Source organism: Lontra canadensis, unplaced genomic scaffold (assembly GCF_010015895.1).
Source record: "Lontra canadensis isolate GAN:19392208 unplaced genomic scaffold, GSC_riverotter_1.0 scaffold4, whole genome shotgun sequence".
Classification (NCBI taxonomy): domain Eukaryota; kingdom Metazoa; phylum Chordata; class Mammalia; order Carnivora; family Mustelidae; genus Lontra; species Lontra canadensis.
The window spans coordinates 19,488,535-19,505,588 of NW_022630998.1; the positions used below are offsets into that span (position 1 = coordinate 19,488,535).

General features: G+C 35.8%; 1 protein-coding gene across 5 annotated transcripts in view; it reads left to right on the top strand.

Annotated features, from left to right (window-relative positions):
* The window catches only part of TTC37 (tetratricopeptide repeat domain 37), an 88,612-nt gene that overhangs the window by 4,746 nt on the left and 66,812 nt on the right, over positions 1-17,054 (top strand). For 3 of the 5 annotated variants that reach the window (XM_032846285.1, XM_032846254.1, XM_032846276.1), the window contains exons 2-10: positions 575-641; positions 3,419-3,582; positions 5,342-5,432; positions 7,498-7,641; positions 8,924-9,015; positions 9,453-9,528; positions 10,069-10,209; positions 12,767-12,865; positions 12,974-13,082. In XM_032846285.1, coding sequence (XP_032702176.1) covers positions 5,343-5,432; positions 7,498-7,641; positions 8,924-9,015; positions 9,453-9,528; positions 10,069-10,209; positions 12,767-12,865; positions 12,974-13,082 — 751 coding nt within the window. In that variant the 5' untranslated portion in view covers positions 575-641; positions 3,419-3,582; position 5,342. The remainder of the gene's footprint in view (positions 1-574; positions 642-3,418; positions 3,583-5,341; positions 5,433-7,497; positions 7,642-8,923; positions 9,016-9,452; positions 9,529-10,068; positions 10,210-12,766; positions 12,866-12,973; positions 13,083-17,054) is intronic. The other 2 variants (XM_032846267.1, XM_032846262.1) reach the window with 2 other exon arrangements.

The following is a 17,054-nucleotide window of genomic DNA, read 5'->3' on the forward strand; positions in this document are numbered from 1 at the left end:
CATCAAAAGATACTTAGGATTATATTATGTAGAATTTGTGTTAATATTTCAGATGGTTATTTAGCTGGGTTTTTGACATTTAAAGAAAGTTTTCTCTCTTTTCAATAGATTATAAATTAATCTAGTTACATGATGTGGTCAACATTTTACATATTTATAATTCTTTTTATGGTTTAAAACAGATTCACTTTAGTGTAGTTAGGCTGCAAATAGGGAGTAAATAAGTACTGTTGATTGTCCTTGATTCATAACAAAGTAGCATAGAAATAGTTGATACCCTTTTTTGGCTCATTTTTTTTTTTATATTGAAGTTTATGTATTTTGAGTTTCTGGAATGTTTTTTGGAACTTCTTCTGATTGCTTATGGAAGTTTCTTTTATTATCTGAGGCTATGGGAACACAGACCGATTTGGAAATTTTAGGAAAAAAAGATGAAAAATTGTACCTAATTATTTCTTGTGTTTTAAATTGTGATTGTGAAAATTAAACCTGAATCTGATGTGTTAATAAATTCACTGAGTTTTGGGCTGTTTATCATGCTTTTTATTTGCCTCTCATATTTTGCTTAATTTAGATGAATAATGGTTAAGGGACAATCTGAAATTCAATTCAAAAAGAAGAAAGAAGATAATAGGTAAAAGGTAAGTGTCTAGAATCCTAAGTAATAGGTAATTGGAGTCTGTTTTTACTTAGTAATTGCTTTTACCAGTTCATTTCAGAAGAAGGGTGTGATGGTGTAGGTTGTTAATGCCAGACTATAGGTCATCAAACACCTTTAGATTTTTGTTATTGGATTTAAACGTACCATAGTTTGCTTTTCTGTAGTTAACTTCCATTGTTATTATTGTTATTATTATTTATATTGTTGGGTTTTTTTGCTTTGTGGAGTCTTTGTATCTACACAACAGAATGTAACTTAAGGTTCCATAGCTTTAGCTGGGGCGAGTAGGACATAGTAATTCATCCGCCTGCATTTGTTACTTTTGCGATTTATCATTTTGGCATGTGTGTCACTTTCTATCTTTTTTTTAAGTGCAGTTGTTGCTACTTTTTATGCTTGCTATGTTGCATAAAGACCCTTTTAGTTTGGTAGTAGAAATCCTTTCACTGAGTTGGAAGTACAAACTGGGGTTTCTGGGTGGCTCAGTCAGTTAAGTGTCTTCCTTTGTCTCAGGTCATGATCCTGGAGTTCTGGGATCAAGCCCTGCATCTGGCTCCCCACTCAGCGGGGAGTCTGCTCCTCCCTCTGCCCCTTCCCCTACTTGTGCTATCTCTCTCTCTCTCACTCTCTCTCAAATAAATAAATAAATAAAATCTTCAAAAAAAAAAAAAAAAAGAAAGAAAGAAAGAAAGAAAGAAAGAAAGAAAATGTACAAAATAAGTGCTCTTATTGAAAAAATAAAAATGACATGGGGCACCTGGGTGGCTCAGTGGGTTAAAGCCTCTTCCTTCAGCTCAGGTCATGATCCCAGGGTCCTGGGATCGAGCCCCACATCAGGCTCTCTGCTCTGCAGGGGGCCTGCTTCCTCCTCCTCTCTCTCTCTATCTCTCTCTCTCTCTCTCTGCCTGCCTCTCTGCCTACTTGTGATCTCTCTCTGTCAAATAAATAAATAAAATCTTAAAAAAAATGACTCAAAATTGAGGAGAAAAAATACAAATTATCTGGGGAAAGTGGGTGGGGCTGTGGAATAACATTGAGGACACTTGTAAAAGAGCTAGATTTTTCTTTGAAATGTTGGAAATGCTTGCAATAGAGGGAAGTGTCCCAAAGAGAGGTGCATCATTTTTGTTCGTAGGTTTTTGCTCTATGAAAGGAAGTGAGTTTGAGGATACCTGGTAGGTTAGTACATAGGAAAGCTATGTTTAGAAAGTAAATGAATGAGTCTCTCTCTTCTCCACTCCATCTCCCAAAATAGAAAGAAGTTTTTAGAGTTAGAAAGGGGCAGATTATTTTGTCTTTTCAAAAATTAGTTAATCCCCTAAAACTGATCTGTCTCTATGTATCTATAGTGTCTATTTCTGTATCCGTATATTTCTCGTCGTGTAATTGTTAGGTGTAGAGGGAGGGCCTAAGTGCTAGCCTCTTATGCTAAATGCCAAATCAAATGAAGAAGGAATAGGAGGGGAGGAATAGAAGATCCCACTGCAGCAAGGGTAATTGCCATTACAGGTGGAGACATCTGGGGATATGGAAGGGTGTTGAACATTATTAGTTGGTTACCAAGGAAAGAGTGGAGTTTATTTATTGTGGTCTTTAAAAATAACTTATGTAGAGGCATTTAACAGCTCTGTTTTTGCTGCTGTATTTAAGTCTACACCTGTCTGTGTGTCTTTTTTTTTCTTAATGACTTTTTTTTTTTTTTTTAAAGATTTTATTTATTTGTCGGAGAGAGCATGCACAAGCGGGCGGAAAGGCAGGCAGAGGGAGAAGCAGGCTCCCCACTGAGCAAGGAGCCCAATGTGAGACCTGACCCCAAGACTCTGGGATCATGACCTGAGCCGAAGGCAGGCGTTTAACTGACTGAGCCACCCAGGCATCCCTGTATGACTGACTTTTACCGTCTTCTGTAGTCTAGTGTTCTCATTTGTCCAGTGAGCTTCATTTTCTTCTGTTTTCAGCAAGTCTCTTCTGCTTCACGGAGCCCACATTTCTCCTTGAATCCTCCGCATGCCACGTTCATTCCTATTTCTCTGTCTTAGCTAATGCAGTTGTTTCTGACTGGAGCAGTTTTCCTTCTTCCCTCCATTCTTAAATCCTGTCTTCTGGTATCTCCTCATTACCTCACACCATACTTCTTTCCTTGAAACATCTCTTGCAGTTGTACTCATTATCCTTAGTTCAGCATTTGGTTCTCTAATGACTCGTATCTCTTAGGTTTGGTTTAAATTATATTCTTTAGAGCAGGAGCCGCCTTTTCTATTTCTTTTATGTCATATGAAGTGCATGGCTTGGGGGTTGCATGTACAGTTGGTGGTGGCTGGTTCTGCCTTGTTTGAATGTGCTTCCACTCAAATCCTGGGTGATAAAGATGGTGATCTTTCTTTTCACTAATCTGAATTCTTGTTTGTTTTTGCTTGGTCATATCTTGAAACTGTTTTTGTTCTTTTTTAACTTAATTTTTCCCCTTGGATGTCTTTTTTTATCCCTTTCTATTGGTCCAGATTAGTTGTCACCATAATTTTTTTTTAAGACTTCATTTATTTATTTGACAGAGAGAGAGAGACAGTGAGAGAGGGAACACAAGCAGGGGGAGTAGGAGAGGGAGAAGAAGACTTCTGCTGAGCAGGGAGCCTGACTTGGGGCTTGATCCCAGGATTCTGGGATCATGACCTGAGCTGAAGGCAGACACTTAATGACTGAGCCACCCAGGGACCCTAGTTGTTATCACTGTTGATTTTTTATTTCTCTTCTTTGTAGTCTACAGATTTATCTACCCAAGATAACTTTGGTGTGAGAAAATTTAATTTGAAATCAGCATTGAAATTTGGTGCCTGCTCATCAGTTTGTAAGCTACAAAAAAAAAAAAAAAAAAAAAAAATCCAGACGTTTGCAGCTATAAATTTATACGAAGATAATTTCAGGTAAGAGAACAATTTCTAAAATAAGAGCATATGAACTGTGTAGCTTTAATTGTATAATTAATGTAACTAAGCAAAATGTTACTTTTCTGCCTATTTAAGGAATCTGATTGTAGCTGCAAATAAATTGATTTTATATATTAATGTTTTTATTATTTTGAATCTAACATTCTTTTTTTAAAATATTTTATTTATTTTACAAGTTGGCAGAGAGGCAGGCAGAGAGAGAGAGAGAGGAGGAAGCAGGCTCCCTGCTGAGCAGAGAGCCCGATGCAGGACTCGATCCCAGGACCCTGAGATCATGACCTGAGCCGAAGGCAGAGGCTTTAACCCACTGAGCCACCCAGGCGCCCCATGAATCTAACATTCTTTAAGTCAAGACACTTATTATTATTGTTATTTTATTTCCCTACTTTTTAAAAAAATTATTTATTTATTTATTTGACATACAGAGATTACAAGTAGGCTAAGAGGCAGGCAGAGAGAGAGAGAGGAGGAAGCATGTTCCCCGCTGAGCAGAGAGCCCAATGTGGGTTCGATCCCAGGACTCTGGGATCATGACCTGAGCCGAAGGCAGAGGCTTTAACCCACTGAGCCACCCAGCCACCTTTCCCTACTTTCTTAAACTTCTTTGATCTGCCCTTGTACCTCAGCCTCTTTGGATATAATGGACATCAGTACACTGAGTCAACAAGCCATCTTCTTGGTTCATTTTGCTGCCATGAACGTCTGCAGTCTAGAATGGATTAAAATTTACCCAGATTTGTTTCCTGATGAGATTAGAGTTCAATGAAGTTGTCAAAAAATACAAGTGTCTCTGTTTTCACCATTGAGGTGTGATTGAATTTGACTTGTTTACTGGTAAATCAGAATAAGTTGTAAAATCTTACGATACATTAGTTTATTTAAAATTATGTTAACATAGCTTAAGTTCAATGAAGAAATACTTTGTCTCCCAATTGAAATATCTTCTTATTGTAGAAATAATCCTCTAGCATATTTATCACCTTCATTCAAGTGTAAACTTTGCATTTACTTCTCTTCAAAGAATACAGTATTGCTATAACTTGACAGTGACCTTTGCTGTGAACAAAGTTAATATCCTGATTTATATTTTATAGAAACGAGCATTAAAGCAGATTGCTTTCCTATGCTCTTACATCAAAGTTACTGAAATTAATTTGTGTTAGTGTTTTTACTTTGTGATTTGGGCTTATTCTACTAAAACTTGCTTCATGTAGAATTAGGTTGAGATTGATATGTATTTTAAATCCTAGCCTTTTAAATCATCTACTATATGAACAATGAGTATAACTCAAATACAACTTACTTTCAACAAATATTTATTAATGTATACAGTTAGATACTCGGCCCTGGCAGTATAGCAGTTCACAATAACAACCACAGACAAAAAACCCTGCCTACATGGCACTCACATACTAGTGGGTTTGGAGAACAGGAAATAAATAAAATAAGTAAAATATATAGTGTAGAAGATGCTAAATGTTAGGGTGGGGTTAAGAGAATATTGTGTAGTTGGGTTTGAGGGGGGAGGAAGGGTTGAAATTTTAAGTAGTGTGACCAGCCAAGGTTTCACTGAGCAAGTGACATTTGATTAAAAATTTGAAGAGGTGAGGGAATACAGTATCGGGATCTTAGAGTGGAAAGAGTATTCCAGGTAGAAGGAATTACATGTGCATTTTTCAGATGGTTAAGTTTGTTGGTATTATTGTAGGTTCTCTCAAGCTTTTTATTTCTACAGAATGTCTAGCAAGGAAGTAAAAACTGCTCTAAAAAGTGCTAGAGATGCAATCAGAAACAAAGAATACAAAGAAGCTTTGAAACATTGTAAGGTAACTGATACATTTTTTTATTCCACAGTAAAATTATGTTACCCATTTACAAGCGTTATGGATTTGTAACATGTGTATCATTTTTTGTCTTAACATTAATGAAAGTGGTTAGATTATTTAGTAGACCATTAGAGTGGTTGTGCTAGGATAAACTACACTGGCCATACGCAAAGTCACACTCTCAAAATATGAATATCAGATATCTTTTGATGGGGCGTATTATGGAGCACTACTGTATCATAAAGTTTTCTTTCTTACTGGTATGTTGACACTATCATTCTGTTTGGTTTGTGAATGGGAGCTCACGATTCTAAAGCTCCTTTGTAAGGTGCTGAGGGGAATGTCCCTGTCCAGAGGGAGAAATTGAATGTGGAGGAGAGAGAGTGTAGGGATAGGAATGAGAAAGGTTGGGATCCTGAGCTTTAAGTGGAGTTTTGTTTTTCTTTTTCTTTTTCTTTTTTAAGATTTATTTATTTATTTATTTGACAGATAGAGATCACAAGTAGGCAGAGAGGCAGGCAGAGAGAGAGGAGGAAGCAGGCTCCCCGCCAAGCAGAGACCCCGATGCGGGGTTCGATCCCAGGACCCTGAGATCATGACCTGAGCCGAAGGCAGAGGCCTTAACCCACTGAGCCACCCAGGCACCCCGAAGTGGAGTTTTTGATACTTTTCCCATCTTAGCAGTGGGGAAGATAGGTGTAAATACTGTCAGATTTGTAGATTTGGGGGTAGGAAGAGAGGAATGTTCCCCTCTGATGTCTTCTATTTTTTTAGTAAGGCATAAGCTAAGAGTGGAAGAAGAATTGTATAGGAGGTTTGAGATAAAAAAAGGTATGAAGTAGTTGTTATTTAACTTACTAGTGGGGATTGAAAGGACTGCCGGGCCCTACTGAATGTCCATCTGAAGTTTCATGTTATTGAAGTGAAATCAGTGAACTGAGTTGTGTGGTTTCTCCCTTCATGTTCAGCTTCTCAAGCTTAGTAATGGGCATGTTGGGGTTCAAGTATGGATGTTGAGAAAGATGATGGAGAAGAGAGGTGAAGGAGTTGAGGATATTTGCAAGAGAGGGATGACAGTGATGGGTCATTGGAATCTAAGCTGGAAAAGGAGGGATAAGAACTGAGAAGTGGGGCGATAGTAGAATAAGAGGGGGGTCAACTAATTGGACATATCAGTGGTTAAACAATTGTCAGCTTTGGTAGTTACCACATTGTTAGTTTTTTTGGCAGAAAACATTGTTGGATAGAATGGAATTTGTGTTGTAGAATGATGAGAGATGTCTAAAAGTGTCATGTGGATGCATAGAAACACAATAATCTGACTGTCACAGCTCATGGAAATATTCTTATTTTCCCTAGAATAGGTAAAATCTTAAGAGCTAATTATCTACTAGATTTAATTAGCTATTAGTTTTGTTTTCTGTCACTAGAACAATCTTAGTTTTCTGTTTCAGACTTTCACTTTAGCGAGTACCTGTTCTTTCTGAAAGCAGTAGCTCTACATATAATTTTTATTCTCATTGACAGGTGGTATTTAAACATTCATTGCCTCTATTTATTTTGAACATATGCGGTATAGTCACATTGGGGTCAGTCTACCTCCCTACCTTGTTATTTCGATGAAAAATATGTCTGATAGTTGGAAATGTTACCACAGTGCAGGACAATGTGGGTGTTGATTCGAGTGAAACGATAGAGAAAACAGTTTTGTGAGTTTACTGGTGGCAGTGTGGAGTGGAGGCAGCAAGATGGTCAGGTGATATGAATAGTCTTAGTGTTCTTTTTATACATAATATTTTCATTTTCAAGGAGGATGGGGAGGCATCAGCATTGCTTGGGCAGCTTTTAAAATATATACCTCATATTTTAGACTCCTTACAATTATCAATCCAATTCACCTCCTTCTCTCCTCGAGGAAACTGAAGACCAGAGAGGTTGAGTGGTGTTCTTAAGATCGCCCAGTTAGTGGTAGATCCAGATTTCCTAACACTCAAGTAGTCTTTTAGTTGTTTGTTCATTAGCTTTCAAAATTTAATGACCCGTTCTTTTAATTTTTTTCCGCCAGACAGTGTTAAAACAAGAGAAAAATAACTATAACGCCTGGGTTTTTATTGGTGTTGCTGCAGCTGAATTAGAACAACCTGATCAGGCTCAGGGTGCCTATAAAAAAGCTGCTGAACTAGAGCCAGATCAATTACTGGCTTGGCAGGTATGTAGATTTTTTTTTTCCCCTGTATTATGGTAATATTTTTGCCACATTTAAAAAAAATATAGGTAGCAGCTTTTAAAAAAGTCATTTAAACTATTATTTACCCCATAGAAGAAAAAAGTTTTAAATGTATTGATCTTCTAAACCTGAACATTATTAGTTAAAAAAAAAAATGCCTGTGATGCTATTTAACATTATTTGACATCCAACCCAATGGATTATTTTCAGAGGTGAGGATTGGAATTCAAATATGATTATGTAAATCTCTAATTATGTGTGTATATGAAAGACTTACCAAGAATATTCCTTATGCTTATTCAAGGGAAAAGAAATGCATATTAATATGTTTTCTAAAGGTAAGATATAAAAAATCTGCAAATCTATGTATTTGAGTGAAATTCTTTTCTCTTATTTAAAGTTCTTCATATTCTATGTTGGCTTCTCCAGCTTTTTCATCTTTAATAAGTTTGTTTCATATCTCAATTACGTCTTAGAAACTGTGATTAATAGGCAGTAGGCTTGGGAGAACATGAACCTGTTTTTCTCACATTTATGTGAACAAGAACATGAGAGGGGGTATCTGGTAACACACCTAGAGAGATGCCTGCTTTTATTATGTATTGATTGATTTAAGATACCTGATCTTTCTTTGAAGCAAAGATGACAGTTTCTACAAAATACTTAGATTTTTTTTTTGACCATATAGAAGTAGTGTCATATAGTAATAAGAGGTAAGATTTTTTGTTGTGAAACACTTCAAATACATTTTCAAAGCTCTTTTTAAAGACCAGTTTATTTGAGACAGAGAAAGAGAGAGAGAGAGTGCATGCTTGTACACATGCATGAGCAGGGAGGGGCAGAGGAAGAGGGAGAGAGAATCAGGCAGATTCCCTGCTGAGCATGGAGCTTGACTCAGGCCTCTGTCCCAAGACCTTGAGATGATGACCCAAACTAAAATCAAGAGTTGCACGCTTAACCGACTGAGCCGCCAAGATGCCCCACTTCAAATATATTTTCAGAAGTAAAGAGAATGGTAAAGTGAGCCCCTCTGGCTATCACCTAGCTTCTGTAAAAATCCACACATGGCCAGTATTTTTTCATCTATGCTTTGATCTACTTTCTCCCACCCTAATTATTTGGAGGCAAATCCCAGACATTATTTTATTTTTAAGTTATAATTTTCTTTATCGTAAATAACCTTTATATATCGTCACTTTATTTAGCAAAATGAATGTGAGAGCATTAGACTTTTTAGAATAATCTCTACTGTTTCCTATTTTAGGGGTTAGCAAGCTTATATGAGAAATGTAACCACATAAATGCTAAGGATGACTTGCCTGGTGTTTACCAGAAGCTCCTGGATCTTTATGAAAGGTAATCATTGTATGGGGAAAGGCCAATGTCTTTAAAAGCTTTAATTTGAATAAACTGATTAAAACTTCCATAGAAGTACTCCAAACATTTACTGGGAATTGAGAAGCATTTTTCTTTCATACTGTTGTTACAAAATCTTTTGCTTGTGATTGAAATAAAATCAAAACACTAATAGTAAGAGGATTGACTAATTTGGGAACTTTGATATAATTTTCAGGTAATATGATGGAAGATATTATTTCTTAAACCTCTTTTTTAATGAGAGGCTTATTTTATAAAATTTTCCTGTGGTATGAAAGAGGATATGTTCTGATTTAAAATAGTACCTGACAGTAGTATTATTGGGATATTGTAATTTTAGTATCTTAAGCCCTTGGTTGTTTTCATTAATCAGATTCAAAATCCTTTTTTTTTTTTTTTTAATTTTTTATTCTAAGTGTTGACAAACAGAAGTGGTGCGATGTCTGTAAGAAACTTGTGGATCTATATTACCAAGAAAAGAAACACGTAGAGGTTGGTTAATGTTTTGGTGGGGTAGTAGACTTCTTTTACTAAAGCCATTATTAGAAGAAAGCTTTCATTTAGCTTAAGGGAAAATTTAAACAATTAGTATGTAGTGTGATATTAAAAGAATATAGAGAGATATTACAAATTATAGTGTTTTGAAACTAAATTAAATTTCAGGTTTTAGTTATTCTAACTTCCAGACCTTTTTGAAACTGGGCAGGGATAAATAAAATAAGTAAAAGCATCATTGTAGAATTTAGTGACATATTTGTGGTGCATCTGTAGCTGATGCTATAGTTACAAGGGTTGGGGCATGTAGTCATTATTTCTGTTTCCACTCTGTTACATTAGCTGTACTTCTAATAGAATGGCTGTCTGCATTTGCCCAGTCACCATAGTTCTTGTGGAGTTCATAATAGACGAAGTTCTGTGGTTTTGCTATTTTTATGTATTAGCAGATGAAAAATGTTTTTATTTGTAGATTTTATATTTCTAACTGGTGTTTTTGATATTTAAGATAAAAAAAAATTTAAATCTCCTTGATAGGTGGCCCGAACATGGCACAAGTTGATAAAGACACGGCAGGAGGAAGGTGCAGACAGCCAAGAGCTTCACCAGCTGTGGAAGAAATTGACTCAGTTGCTGGCTGAAAGTACTAAGGATCAGAATAATGAGACCCAGCAATTGGTATTGACCTGTTTATTCCCTGCAGTTTGTATCATGAATATTATTGATCATTTAATCGAATTTAGCAAATGGAAATAGAATAATATAGAAAAGTACCATATGTTAAAATTGATATTTTGTAAGTATTCAATTTATTTTATTTATTTTTTTATGTGTTTTTAAAAGATTTTATTTATTCGAAAGAGAAAGAGAGAGAGCACAAGCAGGGAAGCGGGAGAGGGAAAAGCAGACTCCCTGCTGAGTGAGGAGCCTGAGGTGGGGCTTGATCCCAGGGATCATGACTTGAGCTGAAGGCAGATGCTTAACTGACTGAGCCACCCAGGCGCCCCTACATGTTCAGTTTTAAATTCATAGCGGTTCTTGCTGTTAAAGTCAGAATTATTTCCCTGCAGTCTCATACTAAGTCTGGACAGAGTGGAATTGGTTTTCAGGGATCGCAGTTTACTTCCCTGGGTTCATACTAATCCAGTAAATCAGTTATTTAATCACTGTGAAAAAGAAACGTGAACTTGGCTTTCACAAAACTGCTGTAATTTCTAAAAAGTTGTACTTACTTAAAGGTATGTGTAAAGGTATGTTTCTTTAAGTTCATGAAGTAAGAGTACTAAATTACTTTGAAGTTTAGCAACTCAGAGCATTTTGTTTAAAGTATTTATTTAGGGTACTTATATCTAGAAATATATTGGGATAATATTAAAAAATATCTCCATTCTACTTTTTTATATTTGTAAGTTTAAAAGTCAGCTTAATTTCTTATTATTGTATATAGGCATTCAGTGTATATTTGTGCAATTGGATGGACTTTTTGAATATAAGCAATTATAGACTGAAGTACATTTTTGTACTTCGAAGAAGTACATTTTTTGTATGTTTGTTCATTCATTCACTTATTAATCCTTTTTTCAGAAAATATTTGTTTTATGTAGACTCTATTATACATGTCAGGCAGTGTCCTAAATAAATGCTGAAGATAAAAATAGAAGACTATGATTTGCATTTGTTTGTGTGTTGGTTTATCTGTGTATAGGTTTAGTTGTGGAAAAAAGTTGGACAGTGACAAGATTAGGTGAATTGCAAACTTAAATCATATCTTCACATGACTTCATTATTTTCATTGAAAAACTATAGGTTATCAGAATATCAAACATATACCAAATGCCAAAATAAGTAATTTTTTTTTAATTACCTGTTCTGTGTTCCTCCATGAAAGAGAACTAATTATGCTTGTCATTTTAAGAATTGATTAAAAAAAAATTTATTTATTTATTTAACAGAGATCACAAGTAGGCAGAGAGGCAAACAGAGAGAGGAGGAAGCAGGCTCTCCTCTGAGCAGAGAGCCCGATGCGGGGCTCGATCCCAGGACCCTGGGATCATGACCTGAGCCGAAGGCAGAGGCTTTAACCCACTGAGCCACCCAGGCGCCCCTTTAAGAATTGATTTTTAACTGTTAAAAATAGTAAGAGGATTTCGGGGTGGAGTTATTTCCATCTTGAATTCTAATGATAATTTTGCTTATTTAAGTGTGTTCAGGAAAAAATATGTCACCTGATTTCCAGATGGATTGATTGCACTACTATTTTTTGAAACCCTTGTGCTAAACTGCATACGTTAGGCTTCCTTTTTTGCAAGGTCATTAACTTTATCAGAGGAGTAAAATTTTCTTCATTTGTGTAGACTTTATATCATACTTCATAAAGAAATTTGGAGGCAGTGAACTATGAGTTTTCATTTCAATGTCATGGAGGGGCTTGTGGGTGGCTCTGTCAAAACATACAAGTTTTGATCTCAGCTAAGGTCTTGATATCAGGGTCATGATTTCAAGCCCCACTGGGCATGGAGTTACTTTAAAAAATAAAAATAAAAATAAATGAAGTCATGGAAATTCATTTTTTTAAAAAAGTAGGACTTGTGTAACTAAATGAATGATATTCTTTAAAGTGCTTGATCTGGGTTTTAGTATTGTTCTTGCTCAAAACATATTTAGAAAGCTTCTTTTGGAATTTTCTTCAAAGTCATTTAGTAATACTGGATAAGAAGTGATTTTATTATAGTTCAGTCATATTTCTGGTTTCCTTTTTAAAAGTTTAACTTCACAAATTTATTTAAGATTAAAGATTTGCTACCACTGAAAATATTCCAAGGAACATACTGGTGATTTCAGTAGAGATGTTTTAAAAATGGTCTGATTAGTTGCACTTACACAGGTATATAAAGAAGACTATACCTCTCCAGTTGACTACTTCCTAGGGAACAGTGACCACTTAAAGAATGTTTTGTTAAATTCATGATACTAATTTAAGTTATCCCTCATTAGTTCAGTGCAGTCTCCTGCCAGATGGAATTAGATTGTATTCTAAATGCATAGACATTTTTTTCCTCATAAAAAATTGTCAGGTCCAGACAATATATAGTACAGGAAAACATGAGATAGTAAAATACATTTGCAGTTCGTTAGTTGAGGTGGTATATTGTATAAGTGAGTCATATACATTCAGCTATTTATTACATTTGTCATTTCAGTATGCTAAAGATGATAGCTTTTTTGTTTGTTTCAGCTTTTAGCTGCTTTTGAGAATGCACTGGACTTATCAGATAAGATTCCTAGTGAAGATCACCAAGTACTTTATAGACAGTTCATTCACTGTTTATCCAAAGTAAGTTGATTTTAAAAATCTCTAATGTGACTTTTACATTGTAATTAGGAAGGTGTTCACAAGCATATTTTACTATTACTTAGTTTATTTTACTTTTATATTTTCGAGCTTCCTCATGAGACCGCTAGATTGAAGAAGGCCTGTGAAGGAATGATAAACATCTATCCTACTGTACAATATCCATTAGAAGTGCTTTGTTTGCATTTAATTGAATCAGGTAAGTTCTTCCCTATTATATTGTATGTTCTTGAGGTATATGAACATATGGGAATGTTGTTGCTATCAGTCAAAAATTGTTTCAGTGCTTACCCTGTGTAAGGTGTTGTTTGAATAATTCTGGACATACAAGGAAGTACAGTGTGTTATCTTTGTGCACATGAAGAGGCTAATTAATGTAGAAAAGTATAATAATACAGAGGAATAATGAATAACTGAGTTCATTGTTGATCAGTGAAGGCTTTTGGAAGATAGGAATTGAAGAGAGTCTTAAATTTTCCTCAGAAATTAGATAAACAGGAAGAGGTGAAAGGTACGCAGATGGCATGAGCAGAATTATGGAGCTAGGCTGCAGTTTTTAGGACTAGTAGAATAGTTTTATTTGCTCTAGTGGAAGGAATAAGTAAGATGGATTTTGGTTGAGTAAGTTGAATTATCTTGCCTACGGCTATAAATGTCATACATTCTCAGCATTGATGTTACAGTGTCACAAGTTCATGGTTATAGATGCTGTGGTACTGTAAAGTAACGAAGTTTGTGAAGGATCTACTTGTTTAATGAAATAGAGCAGATTCAAGTCAGAGTGTATGTCTAAGTTTATGCCTGGTGCTCTTCTTTGTGTTCTTTCTTGGAGGGGGGAGGAGAGAGAGCTGATGACAGCTAGCATGCTGGGAGTTGTCAGAACCTGTGCCTGTGATATCGCATGCCCAGGGCTGGTGTTCAGTTAGTTTACAGGAGATTGACCTCCATGGTTTTCACACTGGCCTCTGTCCTCTTTGTCAGTATCTGTGCTGAATAGATTTTTACATAATTTAACCGTCGCTCATGTCCATGCCTGTATTCATCTGATGAACAAAATTCACAGAAATCAGTCATTGAAATAGATCAACAGTACCAGCACCGATGTGTTAATGATTATAAATTTTGCAGAGCTTTACCAATTTAATTGTTTTCATTTTGTTGCTAAAGGAATATACACCTGGGAATGCTTTGTGTGTGAATGACCATCGCAGGTTTCATAATAGAAAAATTGTTGAAAACTAGTGATAGAGGTAACGGAGGGAGAATGCCTGTTGGAAAAGTATTGTTGCATCTACCTTGGCTCTCCCCACTTTAGCTTTCCCTTCTAAGTCCTACTTGTATTCCCCCCCGACGCTGTGTCTGAATTAAAATTCACTATTATCTTAAGAGTTGGGTTTTTTTGGTAAGAAGTAAGTGGATCCCCTTTACTTTAACTGAGTCAGAGATAGACTTGTGAGAGTACTTTTTACTAATGTGAGATAAGAAATACCAAATGTTGTAGTGAATCAATTTATGAAGTATAAAGTCAAACTAATAGGGTTTGTGGGATAGATTGTATAGAAAGTAGACTAGATTGGGTAGACTAAATGATTTTGTGAATGAATATACTGGGACTATGACAGTGGCAATAGAAAGTAACAGGTGAATGAAAAAATTAGAAGAGATTTGTTAAGAGGTAAAGGGAGGGAGATTATTATTTTACTTTTAGCTCTCTTGAAGAGTTGGCCTACTGTGGAATGATCATCCGTAAGAAAGTTGAGTTGTGGAGAGGAGAGGTTAGTAGACATTCAAAGGGAAATGCCTGTCTGGCTTGCAGGTGAGAGATGAGTACTAAGGCTAGACATAAGGTTTGGAAATAACTTGCGTGTAGATCCAAGTGAAGTGTAGTGGGTGACTTCAGAGGATGACTAGGGAGCAAAAAGCTGAAAACTATGTCTTGGGTGGTGCTGGCTGGCTTGAAGGGAAGGGCAGGGAAAGAGGAAAGTAGGAAACAGAGAAGCAGAGAGGTCAGACAGGAAGGTGGTGGAACCTGATATGAAGCAACAGAGAAGGCAAGAAAAGGGCATTTCAGAAAGGAGATCTGTACTGACAGTTTGAGCAACTAACCTCAAAAAATGAGGAAATTTTTTTTTTTTTTTTTTTTTTTTTTTTTTTTTTTAGGGCTGTATTTTCTAACTGAAGTGATTGAATTAGAACTTAGATTTCAGTGATGGGAAAAGAGTAGGAAGAAGTGGGTAGCAGGTATTAAAACAATAATCCAGGGATTTGGCTGGCTTCAATTAAGGGAGAGGAAGAAGAAGCATGCAAAGGGGTTGGTAAGCTTTTAGAGGAGTAGAAGAATTGTGGTAGTGTTGCCTGGGAAGAGAGGTTCAAGAAGAGAGGGCTAGTTAACACTGTGAACTTCATGTTGAGGTCAAGGAGGATGAGACATAGTAAGAGACTTTCAAAATGAGGAGCAGGCTTGTGAATTTTTGTGGGTTTTTTTCCCCCATTGACAGGGAATAGTTCCAAGATTCATCTAGTTTTTCCCAATTTTAATATGATTCCCATTACATTCCCAAGATAAATGTGTTGATTTCATAATTAGTCTCTGGTACCCATTCCTCCACCCTTTTTCTACTATTACAATTGCTGTTGAGAAACTAATGGCCGGTGTTACCGTTTTCTTCTCTATTTTCTTTCAGCTATTAATGATCCGTTCCCTCATTTTTGACCTGGTCCCATGCCAAGTGACACAAGAGGATACTTGAAATTTCTTTTTGAGGACTGATTGTGTCCTTTATCAGTTAGCACACATATGCCTATAATGTGGATTTGTTGAATAAGTATGGTCCCCATATTAAAAAAAAAAAAAAAAACAAAAAACAGCTACAAAATTATAGAAGAAACTAAGCCAACAAAGTCTGTAGAGTTTTGCACATGAATTAAGTATTTGACAATGCATTCTAGAATATACAGATAGCAAATGGGTTATGCTGGATGATTAGAGAGTGTGTTGGTTTATATGAAAATAATCATTCCTGGAGAGGGTATTTTGCAGAATTGAAAGAAAGAAAGCTTTATATCCTGGTAAAGGGGAGTAGGTAGGTGGATATTTACATACATGGTACACCAAGGAAGAGGGTTTTTTTCTGTGGAATCATTTGTTGTGAGAATCTGTGGGATGGAGCCGATCAGGCTTAGGTACTTTCTAAGGTAAAGCATTATTCTGGGGGTAAAAGTTAAACACTTAAACTGCCAGACAGTAGGAAGCTGTGCTTAATGATTTCTTTTTCTTTTCATTGCTCCTTTAAACCAAACTTTCTGTGTATGAAGAACTTCTGAAACTATAAGGTATTTAAAGGCTGACCTATCCTCCCCCAGCGTGCTTTAGTTTCTGCAGAATTTTCTACTTCACAGCAGTTAATCACTGGGTTCTCTTCCACTGGGAACAAATGTATTTCATTCTCCTTTGTCCTCCTTTGCATGTTGAGACTTGAAGATTCATTTTCAAAATGAGTCAGTTTATAAAGCTTCACATAACCAGTAGTGAATAGCTTTCACGGTTGTCAGCTGATGAAATGTTATTTCATGCTAAATGACCTTTTTGGGTTATTTTATTTTGCTTTATATTTGAAATGGGGAGAATAAGAAAGCTTGGTTCTTCAAATCCAAACATGAAAGAGCTTATAATTTTGTGCTCTGGAATATTAGAAAATCCAGATGAAAATAAAAAAATGAATACATGCTGTTTTGTCCCCCCCACCCCCACCCCAGGCTAGGTTTATTTAAAAGAAAAATTCTACAGTAGTGATCAGTTTCTTTGTGATGTCAGCAATTAATTAGCTATTTTTAAAAATCATCTTTTTTTGTGGTAAGCTTTAGGAAACAGGATTCTCAGGGGTATTACTTGGCATCTACCCTGAATCTCTTCAGAACACCTTTCATTCTTAGAGATTTAGCATTCATCAGCCCCAAATCTAGCTTGCCTATTGACAGACAAAAATAATATTGTCAAACTTGTTTTAAAGTTTTTAAGTCTGGAATCTTAGAATCTTTTAAATTTTAAAAAGAGCAGGTAAATTAAAGAAATGATTTTCTATTGAAAAAGAAATCAATTCTATTTCCTCTCTGTTTCTATCCTCCACATACTATTTAGCTAGTATGAGTTCTCAGCAAGAGTTAATCTGGA